This window comes from Ranitomeya variabilis, chromosome 3 (genome assembly GCF_051348905.1).
Source record: "Ranitomeya variabilis isolate aRanVar5 chromosome 3, aRanVar5.hap1, whole genome shotgun sequence".
Taxonomy (NCBI): Eukaryota; Metazoa; Chordata; class Amphibia; order Anura; family Dendrobatidae; genus Ranitomeya; species Ranitomeya variabilis.
This window is the reverse complement of record NC_135234.1, coordinates 730,553,241-730,576,032: the sequence shown is the minus strand read 5'-3', so window position 1 is coordinate 730,576,032 and position 22,792 is coordinate 730,553,241. Positions and strand designations below refer to the sequence as shown.

At 48.3% G+C, this 22,792-nt stretch overlaps 1 protein-coding gene across 2 annotated transcripts in view; it reads right to left on the bottom strand.

The window, feature by feature from the left end:
• The window catches only part of ATM (ATM serine/threonine kinase), a 171,988-nt gene that overhangs the window by 5,363 nt on the left and 143,833 nt on the right, over positions 1 to 22,792 (bottom strand). For both annotated transcript variants that reach the window (XM_077298431.1, XM_077298432.1), the window contains exons 60-62: positions 10,752 to 10,866; positions 9,562 to 9,625; positions 8,966 to 9,090 (exon numbers count right to left, since the gene is read on the bottom strand). In XM_077298431.1, the coding sequence (XP_077154546.1) occupies positions 8,966 to 9,090; positions 9,562 to 9,625; positions 10,752 to 10,866 (304 nt within the window). The remainder of the gene's footprint in view (positions 1 to 8,965; positions 9,091 to 9,561; positions 9,626 to 10,751; positions 10,867 to 22,792) is intronic.

Below are 22,792 nucleotides of genomic sequence, written 5' to 3'. Positions count from 1 at the left end.
CCAATGAGTGCCGTGCAACGCCTGATGGTCCAGATGGATGGAGTGGAGGATGGTCACCCCATGAAAACACGGCTAAGGCGCCAACAAGGAGGAGGTGGAGTAATGTTTTGGGCTGGAATCATGGGGAGAGAGATTGTCGGCCCCTTTATGATCCCTGAAGGGGTAAAGATGAACTCCATAATCTATGTGGAGTTTCTAAAACAACACTTCCTGCAATGGTTCAAGAGGAAGAACCGTGATTTCCGCAAAAAGGTCATTTTCATGCATGATAATGCACCGTCTCATGCTGCAAAAAACACATCTGCATCTCTGGCTGCTATGGGCATAAAAGAGAACAAACTTATGGTGTGGCCACCATCTTCCCCTGACCTCAACCCCATTGAGAACCTCTGGAGCATCATCAAAAGGAGTGTCTATGATGGCGGGAGGCAGTTCACATCTAAGCAACAGCTCTGGGAGGGTATTCTGTCCACATGCAAAACAATAGAAGCACAAACCATCCAAAAACTGACAGATTCAATGGACGAGAGAGTTCAGAAGCTTCTTTCGAACAAAGGGTCCTATGTGCAAATGTAACATCACCTAGAATAAAGTTTTCACTTGAAAACTGTTTGATTTCATTTTGTAATAAGCTGATAATGCTTATAACTTCACAATTGACCATTTTTTTGTTCAAAATAAAAAAAAAGGTTGAAAACTCTGCTGTGCATAATAATTTGGAACATGCATTTTGAGTGTTTATTTTTTTTTAAAAAGATACTGTTTTCATAGGCAGTTTGTTCCAAAACATTGCAATTATACTAGAATAGTAGATGACTGGAAAATAACAATGACTGCAGTTCAGATAGGTAGTTTAGAGAAAATATGAGGAAATATTATTTGCATAATAATTTGGAACACAGTGTATTTCTGACCCATAGATCTTAACCCCTTTCTGATCTCGGACGGGATAGTACATCCGAGGTCAGATCCCCTGCTTTGATGCGGGCTCCGGCGGTGAGCCCACATAAAAGCCGCGACATGTCTGCTGTTTTGAACAGCTGACATGTGCGCGCGCAATAGCGGCGAGAGGAATCGCGATCCACCCGCCGCTATTAACTAGTTAAATGCCGCTGTCAAATGCTGACTGCGGCATTTAACTAATGCTTCCGGCCACGCGGCCAGAAATGCGCTCATCGCCGACCCCGTCACATGATCGGGGGTCAGCGATGCGTCAGGATAGTACCCATAGAGGACCTTGAGACCTCTATGGTTGGTTACTGATGCCGGTTTGCTGTGAGCGCCACCCTGTGGTCGGCGCTCATAGCAAGTCTGCAATTCAGCTACATAGGAGCAATCTGATGATCGCTGCTATGGAGCAGAGCCGATCAGGCTATGCCAGCTTCTAGCCTCCCATGGAGGCTATTGAAGCATGGCAAAAGTAAAAAAAAAATGTTTAAAAAAATATGAAATAAATAAAAAAAAAATATATAAAAGTTTAAATCACCCCCCCTTTCACCCCATTCCAAATAAAACAAAAATAAAATCAAATATGCACATATTTGGTATTGCCGCATTCAGAATCGCCCGATCTATCAATCAAAAAAGGGATTAAACTGATCGCTAAACAGCGTAGCGGAAAAAAAAAATTGAAACGCCAAAATTACGTTTTTTTGGTTGCCGCGACATTGCATCAAAATGCAATAATGAGCGATCAATAGAACGTATCTGCACCAAAATGGTATCACTAAAAACGTCAGCTCGGCACGCAAAAAATAAGCCCTCACCTGACCCCAGATCACGAAAAATGGAGACGCTACGGGTATCGAAAAATGGCGCAATTTTTAGCAAAGTTTGGAATTTATTTTCACCACTTAGATAAAAAATAACGTAGACATCTTTGGTGTCTATGAACTGGTAATGACCTGGAGAATCATATTGGCAGGTCAGTTTTAGCATTTAGTGAACCTAGCAAAAAAGCCAAACAAAAAACACGCATGGGATTGCACTTTTTTTTGCAATTTCACCGCACTTGGAATTTTTTTCCCATTTTCTAGTACATGACATGGTAAAACCAATGATGTTGTTCACAAGTACAACTCGTCCTGCAAAAAATAAGCCCTCACATGGCCATATTGATGGAAAAATAAAAAAGTTATGGCTCTGGGAAGGAGGAGAGCGAAAAACAACATGGAAAAATAGGGATTTTTGTGTGTACTCACCGTAAAATCCTTTTCTCCGAGCCACTCATTGGGGGACACAGGACCATGGGTGTTATGCTGCTGTCTCTAGGAGGCTGACACTAAGTTGAGACAAAAAAGAGTTAGCTCCTGCCCTGCAGTATACACCCTCATGCTGGCTTCCAGAGACCCAGTTCAGTGCAAAAGCAGTAGGAGATTAATAACAGTACAATACCTAACATTAGAGTATAACATGTCGAAGACAGTCAGGAACCAAAAAGGTAACAAGCTATAAAGCTAAAAGGGTGGGTGCTGTGTCCCCCAATGAGTGGCTCGGAGAAAAGGATTTTACGGTAAGTACACACAAAAATCCCTATTTCTCCTTCGCCACATTGGGGGACACAGGACCATGGGACGTCCCAAAGCAGTCCCTGGGTGGGAAACAAAACAACCAAATAAACTCCGTGTACCAACTGACTATAAATGCACTACGGCCGCTTGCAGAATACGTCTGCCAAGGGCCGCATCCGCAGAAGATTGAATATGGACATTGTAGTGCTTTGAAAAAGTATGCAGGCTGGACCACGTTGCGGCCTTGCAAACCTGCTCCGCTGTCGCCTGGTGCCGGATGGCCCAGGAAGCACCCAATGACCGAGTAGAGTGTGCTCTAATCCCCGCCGGGACAGGTCTGGCTCTGACCCGATAGGATTCTTCGATAGCAGACCGAATCCATCTGGCTATCGTGGCCTTAGACGCCGCTAAACCCTTTCTGTGACCCTCCGTGAGAACAAAGAGGGAGTCCGATTTGCGGAAAGGAGCAGTTCTGGAAATGTATCTCCTGAGGGCCCGTACCACATCCAGGGTATGAAGGGCCTTTTCGACCCTGTGTTTTGGCTGTGGGCAGAAAGAGGGAAGAATGATGTCCTCGTTAAGGTGGAAAGATGAGACCACCTTAGGAAGAAAGTCCGGAGATGGGCGTAGAACTACCTTGTCCTGGTGGAAGGCAAGGAAAGGCGCCCGGCAGGATAAAGCAGTCAATTCTGAGACCCGTCTGATAGATGTTACTGCCACAAGAAAGGCAACCTTCCAGGAGAGGACAGGTAGCGGCACGTCCTGAAGAGGTTCAAACGGAGGTTCCTGAAGAACGCTCAAGACCAAATTGAGATCCCAGGTCTCTAACGGTATTCTGTAGGGGGGTACCACATGGGAGACCCCCTGAATGAAGGTCCTGACTTGCAAGTTGGCAGCGATCCTATGTTGAAACAACACGGATAGAGCCGAGATCTGACCCTTGAGGGAACTCAGTGCCAGGCCGGAATCTAAACCGGACTGCAAGAAATCCAAAATGGAAGGAATAGAGAAAACAAGCGGAGGGCGACTTCGGAGCCTGCACCACGAGAAGTAGGTCTTCCAGGTACGGTGGTAGATGCGAGCAGAGGACGTCTTGCGAGCTTTGATCATGGTGGGAATGACCTGCTGAGAGAAACCGGCTTGGGTTAGAATCCAGGTTTCAACAGCCACGCCTTTAAACGTAGGGCCCCTGAGCTCTGGTGGAAGATCGGCCCTTGACGAAGCAGATCTGGGCGGTCTAGTAACCGCCAGGGAACGTCGGACACGAGCTGAACGAGCTCCGCGTACCATGCGCGACGTGGCCAATCCGGGGCAACAAGGATGACCTGAACCCCCTCCGTCTTGATTTTTCGGATCACCTTTGGTAGTAAGGGAAGCGGAGGGAACACGTACGGAAGTTGGAAACGATGCCACGGGTATATCAGAGCGTCCACCCCGATGGCCTGGGGATCCCGAGACCGTGCTATGAAGTTGTGAACTTTGGCGTTCAGTCTGGACACCATCAGATCCACGTCCGGGGTTCCCCATCGAAGGCAGATTTGCCGGAAAACCTCTGGATGAAGTTCCCACTCCCCCGAGGCGAGGCCCTGACTGCTGAGAAAATTCGCCGCCCAGTTCGCCACGCCCGGAATGTGCACCGCGGAAATGATAGAGTGGTTGGCCTCGGCCCAACGAAGAATGTGGGAGACTTCCTGCATCGCCGCCCTGCTGCGGGTACCCCCTTGATGGTTTATATACGCCACGGCTGTGACGTTGTCCGATTGAACTCGAACTGGGTGACCCGCAAGCAGGGGATGAAAGTGTCTCAGGGCGAGTCTGATCGCACGAATTTCCAGGATGTTTATAGGGAGCCTCGACTCCCGAATTGTCCAACGCCCCTGGGCAGAGTGGTGTAGGGAAACCGCTCCCCAGCCGAGGAGACTGGCATCGGTGGTTACCACCAGCCAGCGGATCGGGAGAAAAGACTTCCCCTGGAGGAGAGAGGATTCCAGAGTCCACCATGTGAGGGCTTGCCTGATCCGTGGTGACAGAGGGCATGGGCGATCGAGGGATAAGGGATTCCTGTCCCAGATGTCCAGCAGAGCCTGTTGTAAGGGGCGGAGATGGAGTTGAGCGAAGGGAACAGCTTCTATTGCGGCCACCATCTTTCCCAGAATCTTCATGGCAAAACGGATGGACCGGGTACGAGGGTGACAGAGCGTCCGAGCTCCCTGCTGAAGCTCTTGGGCCTTGGACCGAGGAAGTAAGATCAGTCCCCTCGATGTGTCCAGGATCATGCCTAGGAATGAAATCCGTCGGGCAGGAATGAGAGAGGACTTGTCCGAGTTGATTAGCCAGCCCAGGCGCGAAAGAGAATCCAAGGTAATGCAGACGCTTGCTTCGCAGGCCTGATAAGACGGACCTTTTATGAGGAGGTCGTCTAAGTATGGCAACACGACCACTCCTCGAGAGTGAAGAATAGCCATGACAGCCGCCATGACTTTTGTAAATACCCTGGGCGCCGTGGCGAGACCGAAGGGTAAGGCTGTGAACTGAAAATGGTCGTCCAGGATGGCGAAATGGAGAAACTTTTGATGTGGCGGGAAGATAGGGATGTGAAGGTAAGCATCCTTGATATCTATTGATGCTAGGAACTCCCCTCTTTCCATAGAGGAGATGACTGATCGGAGAGATTCCATCCTGAAGTGCCGTACCTTTACGTACTTGTTTAGGAGCTTCAGGTCCAAAATGGGGCGTACCGTCCCGTCCTTTTTCGGCACGACGAAGAGGTTTGAGTAGAAACCCCTGAATCTCTCGTGTTCCGGAACCGGAACAATGACCCCGCTTTGGCGGAGGGATTCGATGGCGCAGCGAAGGGCGCCGGAATGAGCTCCCGAACTTGGGAGACGAGATGGAAAAAACCGTGCTGGAGGGGAGGCGGAGAATTCTAGTTTGTAACCAGACGACACCAGATCCCTGACCCATTCGTCGTGGACGACGGAGAGCCAGACGTGCTGAAAAAGAAGCAGACGTCCGCCAACTTTGGAGGTGTCGACTGGAAAAGACCCCGAGTCATTGCGAGGCGAATCTGGCAGGCCTGGACCCTCTGGTTCTGGGTTGCCTAGGCTTTCCTCGCCAGGACTGATTCGGCCTGAAGGAAGGTCGAGAGTCCCTATCTGGGCGAGCGGATCGTTCTGATCTGGATGAGGGGGCAGAATTGGACCAGAATGGGCTACTGCGAAAGGGCCGAAAGCGAAAATATTGTTGACGCTGAAAAGCGGCCTTGGGCCTATGTTGAGGGAGGAACTTGCTCTTTCCTCCTGTAGCGTCGGAAATAAGCTGGTCTAATTTTTCTCCGAAAAGACGCCCGCTCTGAAAGGGAAGGGAAATCAGAGACTTTTTTTGAGGAGGAATCTGCGCGCCACTCTCTGAGCCAGATAGCTCTCCTAGTGGTGATGGCGTTAGAAGCTGCAGTTGCTGCACAGTCCGCCGCGTCGAGGGACGCATACATCACATAATCTCCAGCCATGGCAATTTGTTTGGCCAGGTCTGCCACCTCAGTCGGAAGTTCCTTTTCCTGAATGGATTTAGCGAGGGCATCCGCCCAGTAAACCATTGCCTTGGCAACCCACGCCGCAGCGAAGGAGGGAGACAGAGAAGAACCCGAGGCTTCGTACACTGAGCGAGCTAGGGAATCTAGCTGGCGTTCTGTGGGACTCTTAATAGAAGCACCGTCAGGAACGGATAGGAGAGTTTTGGTTGCCAAGCGCGAAACCGGAGGATCTACTTGTGGAGATTCCGTCCAATCTTTAACAAGATCTGCGGAAAAGGGATACTTCGACTCCAGAGTCTTTTTGCCTGTAAAACGCTTATCCGGATGCTCCCTGTGTCGCCTGACTATATCCAGGAAATCTGGGTGAGAGGCGAACGTCTTATGGGAACGCTTGTTTCTCGTAAAGGAAACAGAATGGTCCGGGGCAGAATTAGAATCATCGTCCACTTTTAGTGTATGATTGACTGCCTCAATGAGGGAGTCGACAGTAGATCTAAACTCCGGAGCATCCGGGTCTAAGGATGCATCAGACTCATACTGAGAGTCGTGATCGCTACGGGCCTCTAGGGAGGGTGAGCGAGAAGTGGAGCTACCAGAGGCTGACTGGTGTGACGAGTGCTCAGGGGAGGTAGTGCGGATCCGTTTTCTGGATGACCGTGCCTCCTTCCGGTGAGAGCGGCCCCTGCTGGCCGACGATTCCCCTGTTACGGAGGGATCTCTTAACCCAGGAAAAAGAGGGCCCCGCTCCCCAGAGGGGTCCTGAAGGGATTTAATCGCTTTGGCCAGCGAATCCACAGACTGTGACAGGGACGCCACCCACTCCGGGGGACTAGATACACTGGGGTCGGTAGCGGCGGAGGGCTCCTGGGCATCTGGGGCATCGCAGGCTGAGCAGAGGGAGGAACTCTGAGGCCGAGGAAGAGGAGCCTGGCAGGTGGTACACGTAGTAAAAAAGGTAGTATGCACCTTAGTGATCTTTCTGGTCCTTGACTGGGACATGGTGTACGCTAAAGTAAAAGACAGTGCACAGGGCCTGTAAGCTGTGGAAGCGAGGGCGATGCTGCAAGGGAGAACTAACGTCGTCTCCTTACCCATGGTCCTGTGTCCCGCTGAGAGAGGAAGAACGGCGGTGCTGGTGGAGAGACAGCCAGCGGACCGGGCGCTGCACTTGGAGGAGCGCAGCCGGCAGTCAGAGCTCTGCACGTGGAGCTGGAGCTGTGGCGTGCAGAGAGAAGAAAGATGGCCGCCGGGGGTTGGTGAGGGGAATCTCGCAGAGAGCGAGAAGCGCCAGGACCAGGGGGCGGAGCCGCCGAATGACACGAAAAAGGGGGCGGAGCCTATCGGGAACCGGCCTGCTAGGCCGAAGCCGGGGACTAAATTTGCGGCTTCGGCCCGGCGCGCGGCCGAGGATCGCCGGACCCTAGGGGAGACCCTGAAAAGGAGAAGGAGCCCTCCGGAACCGCTGGGGCGACCAACCCTCCCCCAAATGGTATGGCACTTACCCCGACAGAAGGGGAGAAAAAGCAGAGAAGCCTGCTGCACCAGTGGTCAGAGATGTTTTTCCATGGATCTGGTGAGCTGTGCCTGGGGGATTAGGACGGTGCAGGGTTGGGGGAAGCCTCCATCCACCATCCCCATGAAAGGGGGGTGGAGAGGAACCGTCCGCCTCCTTCCATCATCCGCTTTCTCAGTGGTGATGCAGTGGGGGCTGCACGGACGCCACAATGTAAGGTGCCCCTGAACAGCCGAGGGTAAAACCTGGTGGTCAGGGCTGAATGTCCGGCAATAGGCCTGGCTGCAGAAGAGGATACTGAAGGTGACACTCCAGTGCTCGTCTGATAAGGGAGGGGGGAGATCGGTGCCCTTGAAGGGGCCCGTCGCCCCTAAAAATCAGCTCAGGCAGTGGCTTCCCACGTCGCAGGAGAGGATACGGAGAGGTGAAACTCCCGTGCTCGCCTGTTGTTGGTTCGGGGGAGATCGGAACATGAAAGAATCCGTCGCCCCCTTCGTCCGGGATAGAAAGATTTAAATCCAGTGTGCCTCCTACGGACACTAAGCTTGAACTGGGTCTCTGGAAGCCAGCATGAGGGTGTATACTGCAGGGGAGGAGCTAACTCTTTTTTGTCTCAACTTAGTGTCAGCCTCCTAGAGACAGCAGCATAACACCCATGGTCCTGTGTCCCCCAATGTGGCGAAGGAGAAAAGGAAAATCCCAAGGTCATGAAGGGGTTAACAGCTCATTTACATATTAAGAAAAAAAAAATTTTCTGAAAAAACATCAGATCACAGATATCAATGCATTTAATTTTTTATAACCTGCATGTGCTCATGTAGACAGCTAAGGGGGGTTGACTCTACTAACAGACGCCCTTAATGGAGAATCCGCCAACATTAATTCAGAATTCCTTAACAGGATATTTAAAAGAAGGCTTGCTGCATCATGTAGTGCATTAGTTTTCTGTTGTTAGTCAATATGGCTGCCTTTTTTCTGTTATGTTTTTTCAGGGTATTTAAATGTAGGATGTTGAACCAGACAACCCCTTTAGGTTGGTAATAGACATCACATTTCGGATGATTGTCCTGATATTTGGCTACTGTTTTCCTTCGATATCGCTGGAGATATCACTCATCAGTATGTCACCCCCTCTGAAGGAGCAGCTAGAAAAGGACATGTGAGGGAGTGGAAGCAATGTAACTGTTAATGGTTTATGCCTGTCATATAAGGTTATGGTATATTCTAATGACGTGCCATACAATTGCTGATGGGTTTGTAGAAGCCGAATATACAGACTTACTGTCAAATTACATTCCTGTAATTTATATATGGCTCCTATCGGTGCAAAGTGAAAAGTCTTGAAAAAAATGGAGGATGGTTTGTAGTCGATAGCGACATGTAAAAGTTGAGTCCAGATGGTCACAGTACCTGCTGTTCCTGTTGCACTCGGGGTCCTCTGGCAATGTTGCATTGAGCTCCGCTTCATCCTGCTGTAAGTAGAGCGCTTTCAGAGGATTCATAGTCCAATCAAACAAGGGATCGTAGAGGAGGACCTGATGGAAAAATGCAGATTACACAAAGTATCACATGTATAAAAATAATCACATTAAGTCCCATTTTTCCCCCAGATATCCCCTTTGATTCTGCAGGAACCAAATGGCTGAATGAGACAACTAAGCTCTATGAGCTCAGAGTGTGAATAATTCCAGCATCTGCAATTTATTTTTATTTTTTTTAAATGACTATGACCAAGGGTCCTGCATGGCCCTGACAGTCGCAGGCAAAGTGTTTATTTTTCATATTTTTTGTCTTTAAAATTTTAGAATGACCAAATATTTTATTTTTTTTTTTTACATTTTTTCAATTGCAGATGCCGTAATTATCCATTTACTATATTCACATCCTGGGAACCGACCCACACCGTTGTCCGCGCACTGCACCCAACAAGCTGTTATTGTCACCTTAAAGTGGTGAGCTGATGAATTTTGTTTTTTTTCTGTATTGTTCTATGAGCTCAGACATACCTCAACGATGGTCAGCAGAGCATCCTGAGATCTTCTCATAACGGACATGGTCTTTTCACAGCATCTACAATGGTTAAATTAGGGCCAAAAGAAAAGTTACTCCATCAACGTTGCTGCTGATTAGAATACAATAAGTAGATGTCATCGGTGTATGATACAGAACAATCTGAACATTTCCTATGTGAACTGTGTGAAACGCCTGAAGGAACACTAGAGATGATGCTAGACGAGTTAACATGAACATGTATTATCTAAGGGTCGTACACACAGTCTGATCTGTGGACAGCACAGAATAGAGGAGGAGTTGAGCAAAAGGAGTTTGTTGGCAAAGTTAAAGTATAATTTGCATATAACTATACAGTATAAATGAGTCCGGTGGGCGGTCCTGATTCGTGATTGACAGCTGTCTTCATGCAGAGTCATTTATTTATGGTACTCCTTTATATAGTGCCATCATATTACACAGTACATTACAGACATTATCATCACTGTCCCCATTGGGGCTCACAATCTAGATTCCCTATCAGTATGTATTTGGAGTGTGGGAGGAAACCGGAGAACCCGGAGGAAACCCACGCAAACACGGAGAGAACATACAAACTCCTTGCAGATCAAGACCCGTGGAAGCGCGGTAGTGTGAAACGGCCGTCTTGTGGAATCACATTTGTTCCCTGATTCGTCCTGCCTTTTGACTACATGTCATAATAAAGAAGTGGATCTTAGCGGATGGTGAGTGCTCGCATTTTCTATTAGACTGTTGTACTTTAAGTTTGGATTTTTTCATGGAGAGCACCCGATATCTGCATGGGCATTTACGCATGATGAGGACATAGAATAAGTGTGTGCAGGTGACAAACCAGCTGTTGGTGCGGCTTCTTGGTCTTTTTTTTTCCAGTTATACAAACTCCTTGCAGATGTTGTCCTTGGTGGGATTTGAACCCAGGACCCCAACGCTGCAATGCTAACCACTGAGCCACTGCTGCTCTCATACAAAGCAGACTGAATACAACCGCCCACTGGACTCATTCATTCAAACAACAGGGATTTCAATTAATTAAATGAGGTTTTGCTAAAACCTTTCTCCCAATATTGATCTGATCAGCTCTTCCTGGTCTATAATATCCTGTCTGCAATTCAGAATCAATTTTCAACATGAAGGATTTCTTTTACACCATATGAGTATGTGTTACCTCCGGAAGACGCCCTCTACTCCAGTAATGCCCATGCCATCCACAATGTCCCGTGTCAAACGGAAAGGGACAGTCTCAGGAGTTGGAAGGATTTTTCCCTGTTCGAAGGCAACACCTACAAAACAGTAAATCACTCTCCTGTTAAAGGGTTGTCTCATGTTAGCTTTCAGGCGAGTACCGATTCTTGACCTCCCAGCTTCCTCCTTGTCGAAGGACAGTGTGTTTCAGCATAAGAGGATCTTAGGTCAGCTGAGGCAGACGGCTCCACTGATGCCACCAGCTTCAGAGCAGCGCCTACATGCTCTATTGGAAAGACCTTGTAAAGGCTTGCACTCATTGCCTGAGTATCGACCATTACTGAAAGACTGCAGAAGTAGAAGGTAATCTAGGCAGCTAAAGTAAGCAATAAAACTAAGAAAAATCCTCATTCTTGACTATTTTAATAAATAGTAAGTTGTAAAGTTTCCTGTTTTTTTACAAGCTATTAGTAAATTTTACCCATTCAAGAACTTGAAAATTATCTTTTAAGTTATATGGGCATACAGGCGCTTCTAGACTTGCTGTTTGAGGTGACAAATGATGTGGCATCCCGCTTCCATGAAAATAGAAATTGCAGGTACGGGCAGTGTATGTACCAAATGTTGCCTCGCACAGCCAGGGACTGCCTGCAGCAGTTACATGTCATTGCCGGGACATCAACACTTACGTAGGAACTACGGTAAAAGAACATTTGTATTGGCTCCTTGAATTGAAATCGCCAAATCATGACGGATTTGCTTAAAAGGAGATTATTGTGTACTCACCGTAAAATCCTTTTCTCTGAGCCAATCATTGGGGGACACAGGACCATGGGGTGTTATCTGCTGCCACTAGGAGGACACTAAGTAAACACAGAAAGAATAGCTCCTCCCCTGCAGTATACACCCTTCTGCTGGCTCTCAGTGAACCAGTTCGGTAACAAAGCAGTAGGAGCTTAATATTTAACAAGGATGAACTAGGTCAAAAACCAAGTTAACTCAACAAAAACCAAAGCCAATAGGCTAACAGGGTGGGTGCTGTGTCCCCCAATGATTGGCTCGGAGAAAAGGATTTTACGGTGAGTACACAAAAATCACCTTTTCTCCTACGCCTCATTGGGGGACACAGGACCATGGGATGCCCTAAAGCAGTCCCTGGGTGGGAAACAATTAACTGCAATTGCTACTTGCACCCACAAGTTACAGATGCGGCACAGCCGCCTGCAGAATTCGTCTGCCGACGGTCGCATCTGCCAAGGCTTGAGAGTGAATGTGGTAATGTTTTGTAAAGTGTTATGGTTACCCCAATGACCAGGGGAATAAAAATACAAAACGGACTAGCTCTCGGGTGATGGAAACTAAGGTCGACCGTGACCTGAACCTGACCCAACACTTACAGTAGCCGGGGGATGTACCTACGATGCCCTAGACACCACGCGCCAGCCGGAGATCTAACTACCCCTATAAGAGGAATATACAGGCCTGCCTTACCTCCAGTGAGGAACCCCAAAAGATGATAGTAGGCCCCCACAGATATTGACGGTGAGTTCAGAGGAAATGACATACGTAGGATGAACAGCAGATTTAGCACAGTGAGGTCCGCTTACTAGATAGCAGAAGGACAGGAAAGTGTTACTTCACGGTCAACCTAAAAACACTATTCAAAAACACCATCCAGAAACTACTTTAAACTCCAGTGACAACTCATGCCACTGGAGTAGTAATTTTCTGTCCACAAGAGCTTCCAGCACTGAAAGGTCACATTGCAGATAGCTGGACAAAAATAGCAAAACAAGAAACAAAATTCAACTTAGCTGAACTGGGACTTGAAGCAGGTGAATGCAACAGAATGCTACTAGCACATTGTTGGCCGGCATATGACTAACAGCCAAGCAGCCTTAAATAGGAAACTCCCCTAGAGGGTGGCGACAGGTAATCAGAGATGGAGGAAGGCACATAAGAGACACTACCATAACAGACCACCGGGGGAGCCCACAAACCGAATTCACAACAGTACCCCCCCCTTAAGGAGGGAGCACCGAACCCTCACCAGAACCACCAGGGCGATCTGGATGAGCACTATGAAATGCACGAACCAAATCGGGAGCATGAACATCGGATGCTGTCACCCAAGAATTATCCTCCTGGCCATAACCTTTCCACTTAACCAGATACTGAAGTTTCCGTCTGGAAACACGGGAGTCCAAGATCTTTTCCACCACATACTCCAATTCACCCTCAACCAACACAGGAGCAGGTGGATCAGCAGAAGGAACAACCGGTACCTCATACCTCCGCAATAATGACCGATGGAAAACATTATGGATATTAAAAGATGCTGGGAGGTCCAAACGAAAGGACACAGGATTAAGAACCTCCAGGATCCTATAAGGGCCGATAAACCGAGGCTTAAACTTAGGAGACGAGACCTTCATAGGAACAAATCGAGAAGACAGCCACACCAGGTCCCCAACACAAAGACGAGGACCAATACGCCGATGACGATTAGTGAACTGTTGAGTCTTCTCCTGGGACAACTTCAGATTGTCCACAACCTGTCCCCAAATCCGATGCATCCTATCAACCAGAGCATCCACTCCAGGACAATCCGAAGACTCCAATTGACCGGACGAAAACCGAGGGTGAAACCCTGAATTACAAAAAAATGGAGAAACCAAAGTGGCAGAACTGGCCCGATTGTTAAGGGCAAACTCTGCCAACGGCAAAAAGTCAAGCCAATCATCCTGATCAGCGGACACAAAACACCTCAAGTAAGTCTCCAAGGTCTGATTAGTACGCTCAGTCTGGCCATTAGTCTGAGGATGGAATGCAGACGAAAAAGACAAATCGATACCCATCCTGGCACAGAACGTCCGCCAAAATCTAGACACAAACTGAGTACCCCTGTCAGACACTATATTCTCAGGAATACCATGCAAACGCACCACATTCTGAAAAAATAGAGGAACCAACTCAGAGGAGGAGGGCAATTTGGGTAAAGGTACCAAATGAACCATCTTAGAAAAACGGTCACAAATCACCCAGATGACAGACATCCTACGAGAAACCGGAAGGTCAGAAATAAAGTCCATAGAGATGTGCGTCCAAGGCCTCTTAGGAATAGGCAAGGGCAACAACAACCCACTGGCCCTAGAACAGCAGGGCTTGGCCCGAGCACAAACATCACAAGACTGCACAAACATGCGCACATCTCGAGACAAAGAAGGCCACCAGAAGGACCTAGACACCAAATCCCTGGTGCCAAAAATTCCAGGATGACCTGTCAACGCGGAAGAATGAACCTCCGAGATAACTCTACTGGTCCAATCATCAGGGACAAACAGTCTACCAGGCGGACAGCGATCAGGCCTATCCACCTGAAACTCCTGCAAAGAACGCCGCAGGTCTGGGGAGACAGCTGACAATATCACCCCATCCTTCAGGATGCCGGTAGGTTCGGAATCACCAGGCGAGTCAGGCTCAAAACTCCTAGAGAGGGCATCCGCCTTCACATTCTTGGACCCAGGCAGATATGACACCACAAAGTTAAATCGGGAGAAAAACAACGACCAGCGCGCCTGTCTAGGATTCAGACGCCTGGCCGACTCAAGATAAATTAGATTCTTGTGGTCAGTGAGGACCACCACCTGGTGTCTAGCACCCTCAAGCCAATGACGCCACTCCTCAAACGCCCACTTCATGGCCAGAAGTTCCCGATTTCCCACATCATAATTTCGCTCAGCGGGCGAAAACTTTCGGGAGAAAAACGCACATGGTCTCATTACTGAGCAGTCAGGATCTTTCTGCGACAAAACTGCACCTGCTCCGATCTCTGAAGCATCCACCTCAACCTGGAACGGAAGTAACACATCAGGTTGGCGCAACACAGGAGCGGAAGAAAAGCGGCGCTTAAGCTCTTGAAAGGCCTCCACAGCCGCAGAGGACCAATTAGCAACATCAGCACCCTTTTTGGTCAAATCAGTCAAAGGTTTAGCAATGGCAGAAAAACCCGCTATAAATCGGCGATAGAAATTAGCAAAACCCAAGAACTTTTGCAGACTCTTCAAAGAAGTAGGTTGCATCCAATCACAAATAGCCTGGACCTTGACAGGGTCCATCTCCATAGATGAAGGGGAAAAAATATATCCCAAAAAGGAAATTCTCTGAACTCCAAAACTACACTTTGAGCCCTTTACAAAAAGAGAATTAGCTCGCAAAACCTGAAAAACTCTCCTGACCTGTTGAACGTGAGATTCCCAGTCCTCCGAAAAAACAAGAATATCATCCAAATACACAATCATAAACTTATCCAGATATTCACGGAAAATATCGTGCATAAAGGACTGAAAAACGGAAGGGGCATTTGCGAGACCGAAAGGCATTACCAAATACTCAAAATGGCCTTCAGGCGTATTAAATGCGGTCTTCCACTCATCCCCCTGCTTAATCCGCACCAAATTATACGCACCACGTAGATCGATCTTAGTGAACCACTTAGCCCCCTTTATGCGAGCAAACAGATCAGTCAGTAAAGGTAACGGGTACTGGTATTTAACTGTAATCTTATTCAAAAGTCGATAGTCGATACAAGGTCTCAATGAACCATCCTTTTTACCTACAAAGAAAAATCCTGCCCCTAGTGGAGACAACGAGGGGCGAATATGACCCTTTTCCAAGGATTCTCTGATATACTCCCGCATAGCAGTATGTTCGGGCACAGACAAATTAAACAAGCGACCCTTAGGAAACTTACTACCGGGGATCAATTCAATAGCGCAGTCACACTCTCTGTGGGGAGGGAGAGAATCAACTTTAGGCTCTTGAAAGACATCATAAAAATCTGACAGAAATGCTGGGATCTCAGAGGGAGTAGATGAAGAAATAGGAACCAAAGGTGCATCCCCATGAATACCCCGACATCCCCAGCTCAACACAGACATAGATTTCCAGTCCAAGACGGGATTATGAATCTGTAACCATGGTAATCCAAGCACTAAGACATCATGTAGGTTATATAATACAAGGAAACGAATAATCTCCTGATGGTCTGGGGTAAGACGCATAGTCACTTGTGTCCAATATTGTGGTTTATTACTAGCCAAAGGTGTAGAATCAATACCCTTCAGGGGAATAGAAACTTCCAACGGCTCCAAATCAAACCCACAACGCTTGGCAAAGGACCAATCCATGAGACTCAGAGCGGCGCCAGAATCCACATAAGCATTCACAGTAACAGATGATAAGGTACAAATCAATGTCACGGACAAAAGAAATTTTGACTGCAAGGTACCTGTAGAAAAAGATTTATCAACCTTTTTATCAACCTTATTTATACGTTTAGAGCATGCTGATATAACATGAGCTGGATCTCCACAGTAGAAGCACAATCCATTTTTGCGCCTGTAATTTTGACGTTCGCCTCTAGACAAAACACGATCGCATTGCATATGCTCTAATGCCTTTTCAGAGGTCACCGCCAAATGGTGCACAGATTTTTCCTCAGAAGACCCCGCCATATGGTGCACAGATTTGCGCTCCCGCAAACGCCGATCAATCTGGATAGCCAATTTCATGGCATCATTCAGACCTGTAGGCACAGGGAACCCCACCATGACATCCTTCACGGCATCAGAGAGACCTTCTCTGAAATTAGCTGCTAAAGCGCACTCATTCCATCTAGTAAGCACCGACCATTTACGGAATTTCTGGCAGTATATCTCAGCTTCATCTTGCCCTTGGGAAAGAGCTATCAAGGCTTTCTCAGCCAAAATCTCCAAATTAGGCTCTTCATAAAGCAACCCCAAAGCCTGAAAAAACGCATCTACATTTAACAACGCAGGATCCCCTGGCGATAATGCAAATGCCCAACTTTGTGGGTCGCCGCGCAGTAGAGAGATAACAATTTTAACTTGTTGAGTATGATCACCAGCAGAGTGAGATCTCAGAGACAAAAACAATTTGCAATTTTCCCTGAAACTCAAAAACCGGGATCTGTCTCCGGTAAAGTATTCAGGCAGAGGAATCTTAGGTTCAGACATTGGAGCACGTATAACAAAATCTTGTAGGTTCTGTACTTTTGTCGCAAGGTTATTCAAACCTGCAACTAAACTCTGTGAATCCATGATTCAAATGGGTGTAACCCAAGCATTCAGAGGTTAAGAGGAGAGGAGAAAAAAAAAGGCTGAAGACTGCAGTTTAAGCAAGGAATACAAATGAGCAAACTAAGGTGCACTTTCAAACACAGAAAAAAAAAAACCTTTTCTCCTCCTTCCTGCTTTAGTGCATATTTTAACACATAGATTTTTTACCGGCCGGCCAAACTGTTATGGTTACCCCAATGACCAGGGGAATAAAAATACAAAACGGACTAGCTCTCGGGTGATGGAAACTAAGGTCGACCGTGACCTGAACCTGACCCAACACTTACAGTAGCCGGGGGATGTACCTACGATGCCCTAGACACCACGCGCCAGCCGGAGATCTAACTACCCCTATAAGAGGAATATACAGGCCTGCCTTACCTCCAGTGAGGAACCCCAAAAGATGATAGTAGGCCCCCACAGATATTGACGGTGAGTTCAGAGGAAATGACATACGTAGGATGAACAGCAGATTTAGCACAGTGAGGTCCGCTTACTAGATAGCAGAAGGACAGGAAAGTGTTACTTCACGGTCAACCTAAAAACACTATTCAAAAACACCATCCAGAAACTACTTTAAACTCCAGTGACAACTCATGCCACTGGAGTAGTAATTTTCTGTCCACAAGAGCTTCCAGCACTGAAAGGTCACATTGCAGATAGCTGGACAAAAATAGCAAAACAAGAAACAAAATTCAACTTAGCTGAACTGGGACTTGAAGCAGGTGAATGCAACAGAATGCTACTAGCACATTGTTGGCCGGCATATGACTAACAGCCAAGCAGCCTTAAATAGGAAACTCCCCTAGAGGGTGGCGACAGGTAATCAGAGATGGAGGAAGGCACATAAGAGACACTACCATAACAGACCACCGGGGGAGCCCACAAACCGAATTCACAACAGTAAAGGTATGCAGGCTGGACCAAGTCATAGCCTTACAAACTTGTGCTGCCGAAGCTTGGTGCCGGATGGCCCAAGACGCACCCACTGACCGAGTGGAGTGAGCCTTAATCCCTGCTGGGACAGGAAGACCTCTGACTCGGTAGGACTCTTGAATAGCCGAACGGATCCATTTGGCTATTGTCGCCTTGGAAGCGGGAAACCCTTTCCTCGGTCCTTCCGGGAGCACGAATAGGGCATCTGACCTGCGAAAAGACGCTGTCCACGAGATGTATCTCCTAAGAGCTCTCACTAAATCCAGTGTGTGAAGGGCCTTCTCGATGCGATGGCCTGGTGCTGGACAGAGTGACGGTAAGACCATCTCCTCATTGAGATGAAAAGAGGATAAAACTTTCGATAGAAAAGAGGGGGATGTCCTCAAAACCACCTTGTCCTGATGAAAATTCAGGAAGGGAACTTGAGAGGACAGAGCCACCAGCTCGGAGACTCGTCTTATAGAGGTGACCGCAACTAGAAAAGCAACTTTCCATGAAAGAGACAGGGAAACCTCCTGTAGAGGTTCGAAAGGAGCCTGTTGCAAGACTCCGAGGACCAGATTAAGATCCAATGGTTCCAAAGGCATCCTATAAGGGGGGCGCCCGATGGGAGACCCCCTGAATAAACGTCTTGACCTGTAATTTGTTGGCAATCCTGCATTGGAAGAGAACAAACCGGGATGAGATCTGCCCCTTGAGAGAACTAAGGGCGAGACCCAAGTCCAAACCTGTTTGTAAGAACTCGAGAATGGAAGGGATGGAAAAATGTAGGAGAACGTCCTCGGTCGCTACACCATGAAAAGAAAGTCTTCCAAGTGCGATGATAGATACGCATAGACGTAGGCTTTCTAGCGCTGATCATGGTAGCTATAACTTCTGGAGAGAAACCTGCCTGGGTTAGGACCCAGGACTCAACGGCCATGCCGTTAAACACAGGGCCTCTGAGTTCTGGTGGTAAAAGGGGCCTTGAGAGAGCAGATCTGCGCGAATCGGTAATCGCCAGGGAACGTCGGCAACTAGTTGAACTAGTTCCGCGTACCACGCCCGGCGCGGCCAATCTGGCGCAATCAGGATTACCGGTACCCTCTCCGCTCTGATTTTCTTGATGACTCTCGGCAGGAGAAGAAGCGGGGGAAATATGTACGGAAGCCGAAAATGATGCCACGGGAGTACAAGAGCGTCTGCCCCGATGGCTGCCGGATCGTGGGACCGAGCCATGAAGTCGGGAACCTTGGAATTCAGCCATGAGGCCATCAGATCCACGTCCGGGGTTCCCCAATGACAGCAGATCTGGTGGAAGATCTCCGGATGGAGAGACCACTCCCCGGACTCGAGGCATTGCCGACTGAGGAAGTCTGCCTCCCAATTGTCCACTCCCGGGATGTGAACCGCAGAGATCATTGAGCGGTTTTCCTCGGCCCATCGGAGGATGTGGCCTACCTCTGTCATGGCCGCCCTACTGCGGGTTCCCCCTTGGCGGTTGATGTATGCCACTGCAGTGGCGTTGTCGGACTGAATCCTGATTGGGCGACCTGCTAGGAAGGGATGGAACTGGGGAAGTGCCAGCCTGATCACCCGGGTTTCCAAGATGTTGATTGGAAGGCGTGATTCCTGGGGGGACCAGCGGCCCTGAGCAGTGTGATGAAGGAACACCGCTCCCCAGCCTAGAAGACTGGCGTCTGTCGTCACAACCAGCCAGTGTACTGGAAGAAAACACTTCCCTTGATTCAGGGAGGATTTCAATGTCCACCACCTGAGAGACTGTCTGACTCGCTGGGGAAGGAGGAACCGACGATCTAGGGAGAATGGGTTCCTGTCCCAAACAGCCAGGAGAGCATGCTGTAGAGGACGGAGCGGTAGTTGGGCAAATGGAACCGCTTCCATAGCTGCTACCATCCTGCCGAGGACTCTCATACTGAAGCGCAGAGAGTGAGAGCGAGGCTGAGAGAGCTTCTGAGCTTCTCGCTGTAAGACTGAGATCTTTTCCGGTCGAAGAAGAACCAACCCCCGGGACGAGTCGAGTATCATTCCTAGAAAGGAAATTCGCTGAGCCGGCACTGGGGAAAATTTTTTGAAGTTTATCTTCCAACCCAGGCGAGAAAGGGTATCTATTGTGAGGGCCACGGCTTCCTTGCAGGAGCGGAAAGAGGAGACTTTGATGAGGATATCGTCTAAATGCGGGAGCGCCACCACTCCTTGGGTGTGGAGTATGGCCACGGCAGCCGCCATGAAGTTGGTGAATACCCTGGGAGCGGTGGCGAGGCCGAAGGGCAGAGCAACGAATTGGAAGTGATCTTCCTGACTGTGAAGCGAAGAAACCTTTGGTGAGAAGGTAAAATAGGAATGTGGAGGTATGCGTCCTGGATGTCTATAGATGCCAGGAACTCGCCTTTTTCCATGGAGGCGATGACAGAACGAAGCGATTCCATCCGGAACCGTCGTACCCTGACAAACTTGTTACGCAGTTTTAGGTCCAGTATGGGCCGTACTGTACCGTCCTTCTTTGGAACAATGAAGAGGTTTGAATAAAAACCTTGAAACCTTTCGCTTTGAGGGACTGGAATAATAACTCCGTCTTTTCTCAGAGAGCTTATAGCTTTGAAGAACTCTGATGCCTTTGCCCTGGGAGAAGACAGGAAAAAACGGTTTGGAGGACGAGATAAGAGATCTATCTACCTCTGGATCCCGGCTGCCTTGGCCTGCCTCTCCATAAAGGGGAAGGCTTAAAAGAGGCCTGTGAACCTCTGTCTCCACGTTGTGCCCGGCCGGAACCGGGAGATGTGGAAGTAGAGGACCAGTTTGAGTTGTAACGAAAAAATCGGGACCGAGCCTGTGGTTACAGGTTCCAAAAGGGCCGATAGGGTCTCTGTTGTGGAAGAAATTTACTCTTCGGCCTCCCTCTTACCAAACTCTCCCCGCTCCAATCTGTCCTGAACGCTGCTGCCAGGATCATATTCCTCACCAACCGTTACACCGATGCTTCTACCTTGTGCCAGTCATTACACTGGCTACCCATCCACTCCAGAATCCAGTACAAAACTACTACCCTCATCCACAAAGCACTCCATGGCTCAGCACCACTCTACATCTCCTCTCTGGTCTCAGTCTACCACCCTCCCCGTGCCCTCCGCTCCGCTGATGACCTCAGGTTAGCATCCTCAATAATCAGAACCTCCCATTCCCGTCTCCAAGACTTTACACGTGCTGCGCCGATTCTTTGGAATGCACTACCTAGGTTAATACAATTAATCCCCAATCCCCACAGTTTTAAGTAGGGTTGAGCGAAACGGATCGGTCATTTTCATAAGTCGCCGACTTTTGGTAAAGTCGGCGTCTCATGAAACCCGACCCCAGCGTGGGGTCGGCCATGTGGTACGCGATCTTGGCGCCAAAGTCGCGTTTCGTATGATGCGTTTAGCGCCATTTTTTCAGCCAATGAAGGAGTGTGGGCAGAGTGATGACATAGGTTCCGGCTTGGTTTCTGCGGCGTCATAGAGCCATATTACCGTTTGGGATGCAGCGATTCCCGTAGTCAAACACAACATATGCTTTGCACGGAGGAGAGAGAGGAGAGAGAGGAGAGAGATTAAAAATATAATTCCTATTGACTTGCATTGGGTTTCGTGTTCTGATCCGAAACCCGACTTTTGACTAGAATCGTCCGATTTCACGCGATCCGACTTTCGAGAAGGTCGGGTTTCACGAAACCCAACTCGATTCTAAAAAAGCAAAGGTCGCTCAACCCTAGTTTTAAGCGTGCCCTAAAAACGCATTTGTTCAGGCTGGCCTACCGCCTCAACGCATTAACCTAACTATCCCTTTGTGGCCTAATAAAATAAATAAATAAATAAATAATAATAAAAAAAAAACATAATGAGGTTCCTCGCATCATGTTCTCATACACTTTATGCAGTCAATAGCCTCTGTGTCTGTACTGCTACATACTTAGGCTGTTAACTGGTTCATGCAGCTTTACATGAACACCCGAGCCTTACACTATGGCTGGTCCAAATAACTAAAGCAATTGTTACCATCCACCTCTCGTGTCTCCCCTTTTCCTCATAGTTTGTAAGCTTGCGAGCAGGGCCCTCATTCCTCCTGGTATCTGTTTTGAACTGTGATTTCTGTTATGCTGTAATGTCTATTGTCTGTATAAGTCCCCTCTATAAGTTGTAAAGCGCTGCGGAATATGTTGGCGCTATATAAATAAAATTATTATTATTATTATTATTATTCCCTCCAGTGGCGCCAGAAATTAACTGGTCGAGCTTTTCGCCAAAAAGGCCGCTCTGATATGGGAGATAAATCAATGACTTTTTGGAAGTAGAATCCGCACACCAGTCTCTGAGCCATAAGGACCTCTGGATGGTGATGGCATTTGCTGCTGCTTGAGAAAAACAGTCAGTGGCACCCAGGGACACGGTCACTACAAAATCTCCAGCTCTGGCTATCTGAGTAGCGAGGTCTGCTTTCTCGGGGGGAAGATTGGTATCTAGTACTGCTGAAGACAAGACCTCAGCCCAGTGGGTCATAGCCTTAGCCACCCACGTAGCGGCAAAAGATGGAAAGAGTGCGGCCGCTGAGGCTTCAAAGGCTGAACGCGCCATATTGTCGATCTGACGATCGGTTGGATTTTTGATAGAGGCACCCTCCGAGGAGGATAAAACAGATTTCGTAGCCAGGCGCGATACCGGAGGATCTACTGGGGGAGATTGTGAACAATCTTTTCTTAGATCCTGGGCGATATTTGGACTCCATGGGCTTCTGCCCTGTGAATCGTTTATCTGGACGGATCCTGTGAGATTCAACAATTTGCTTAAACTCGGGATGAGTGGGGAACACTCTGTGAGCTCGTTTGGTCATCTTAAAGGACACGGCATGATCCGTTTTAGATAAGGGTTCCTCCTCAAGTCTCAAAGCCTTATTCACTGACTCAATTAGAGTCGAG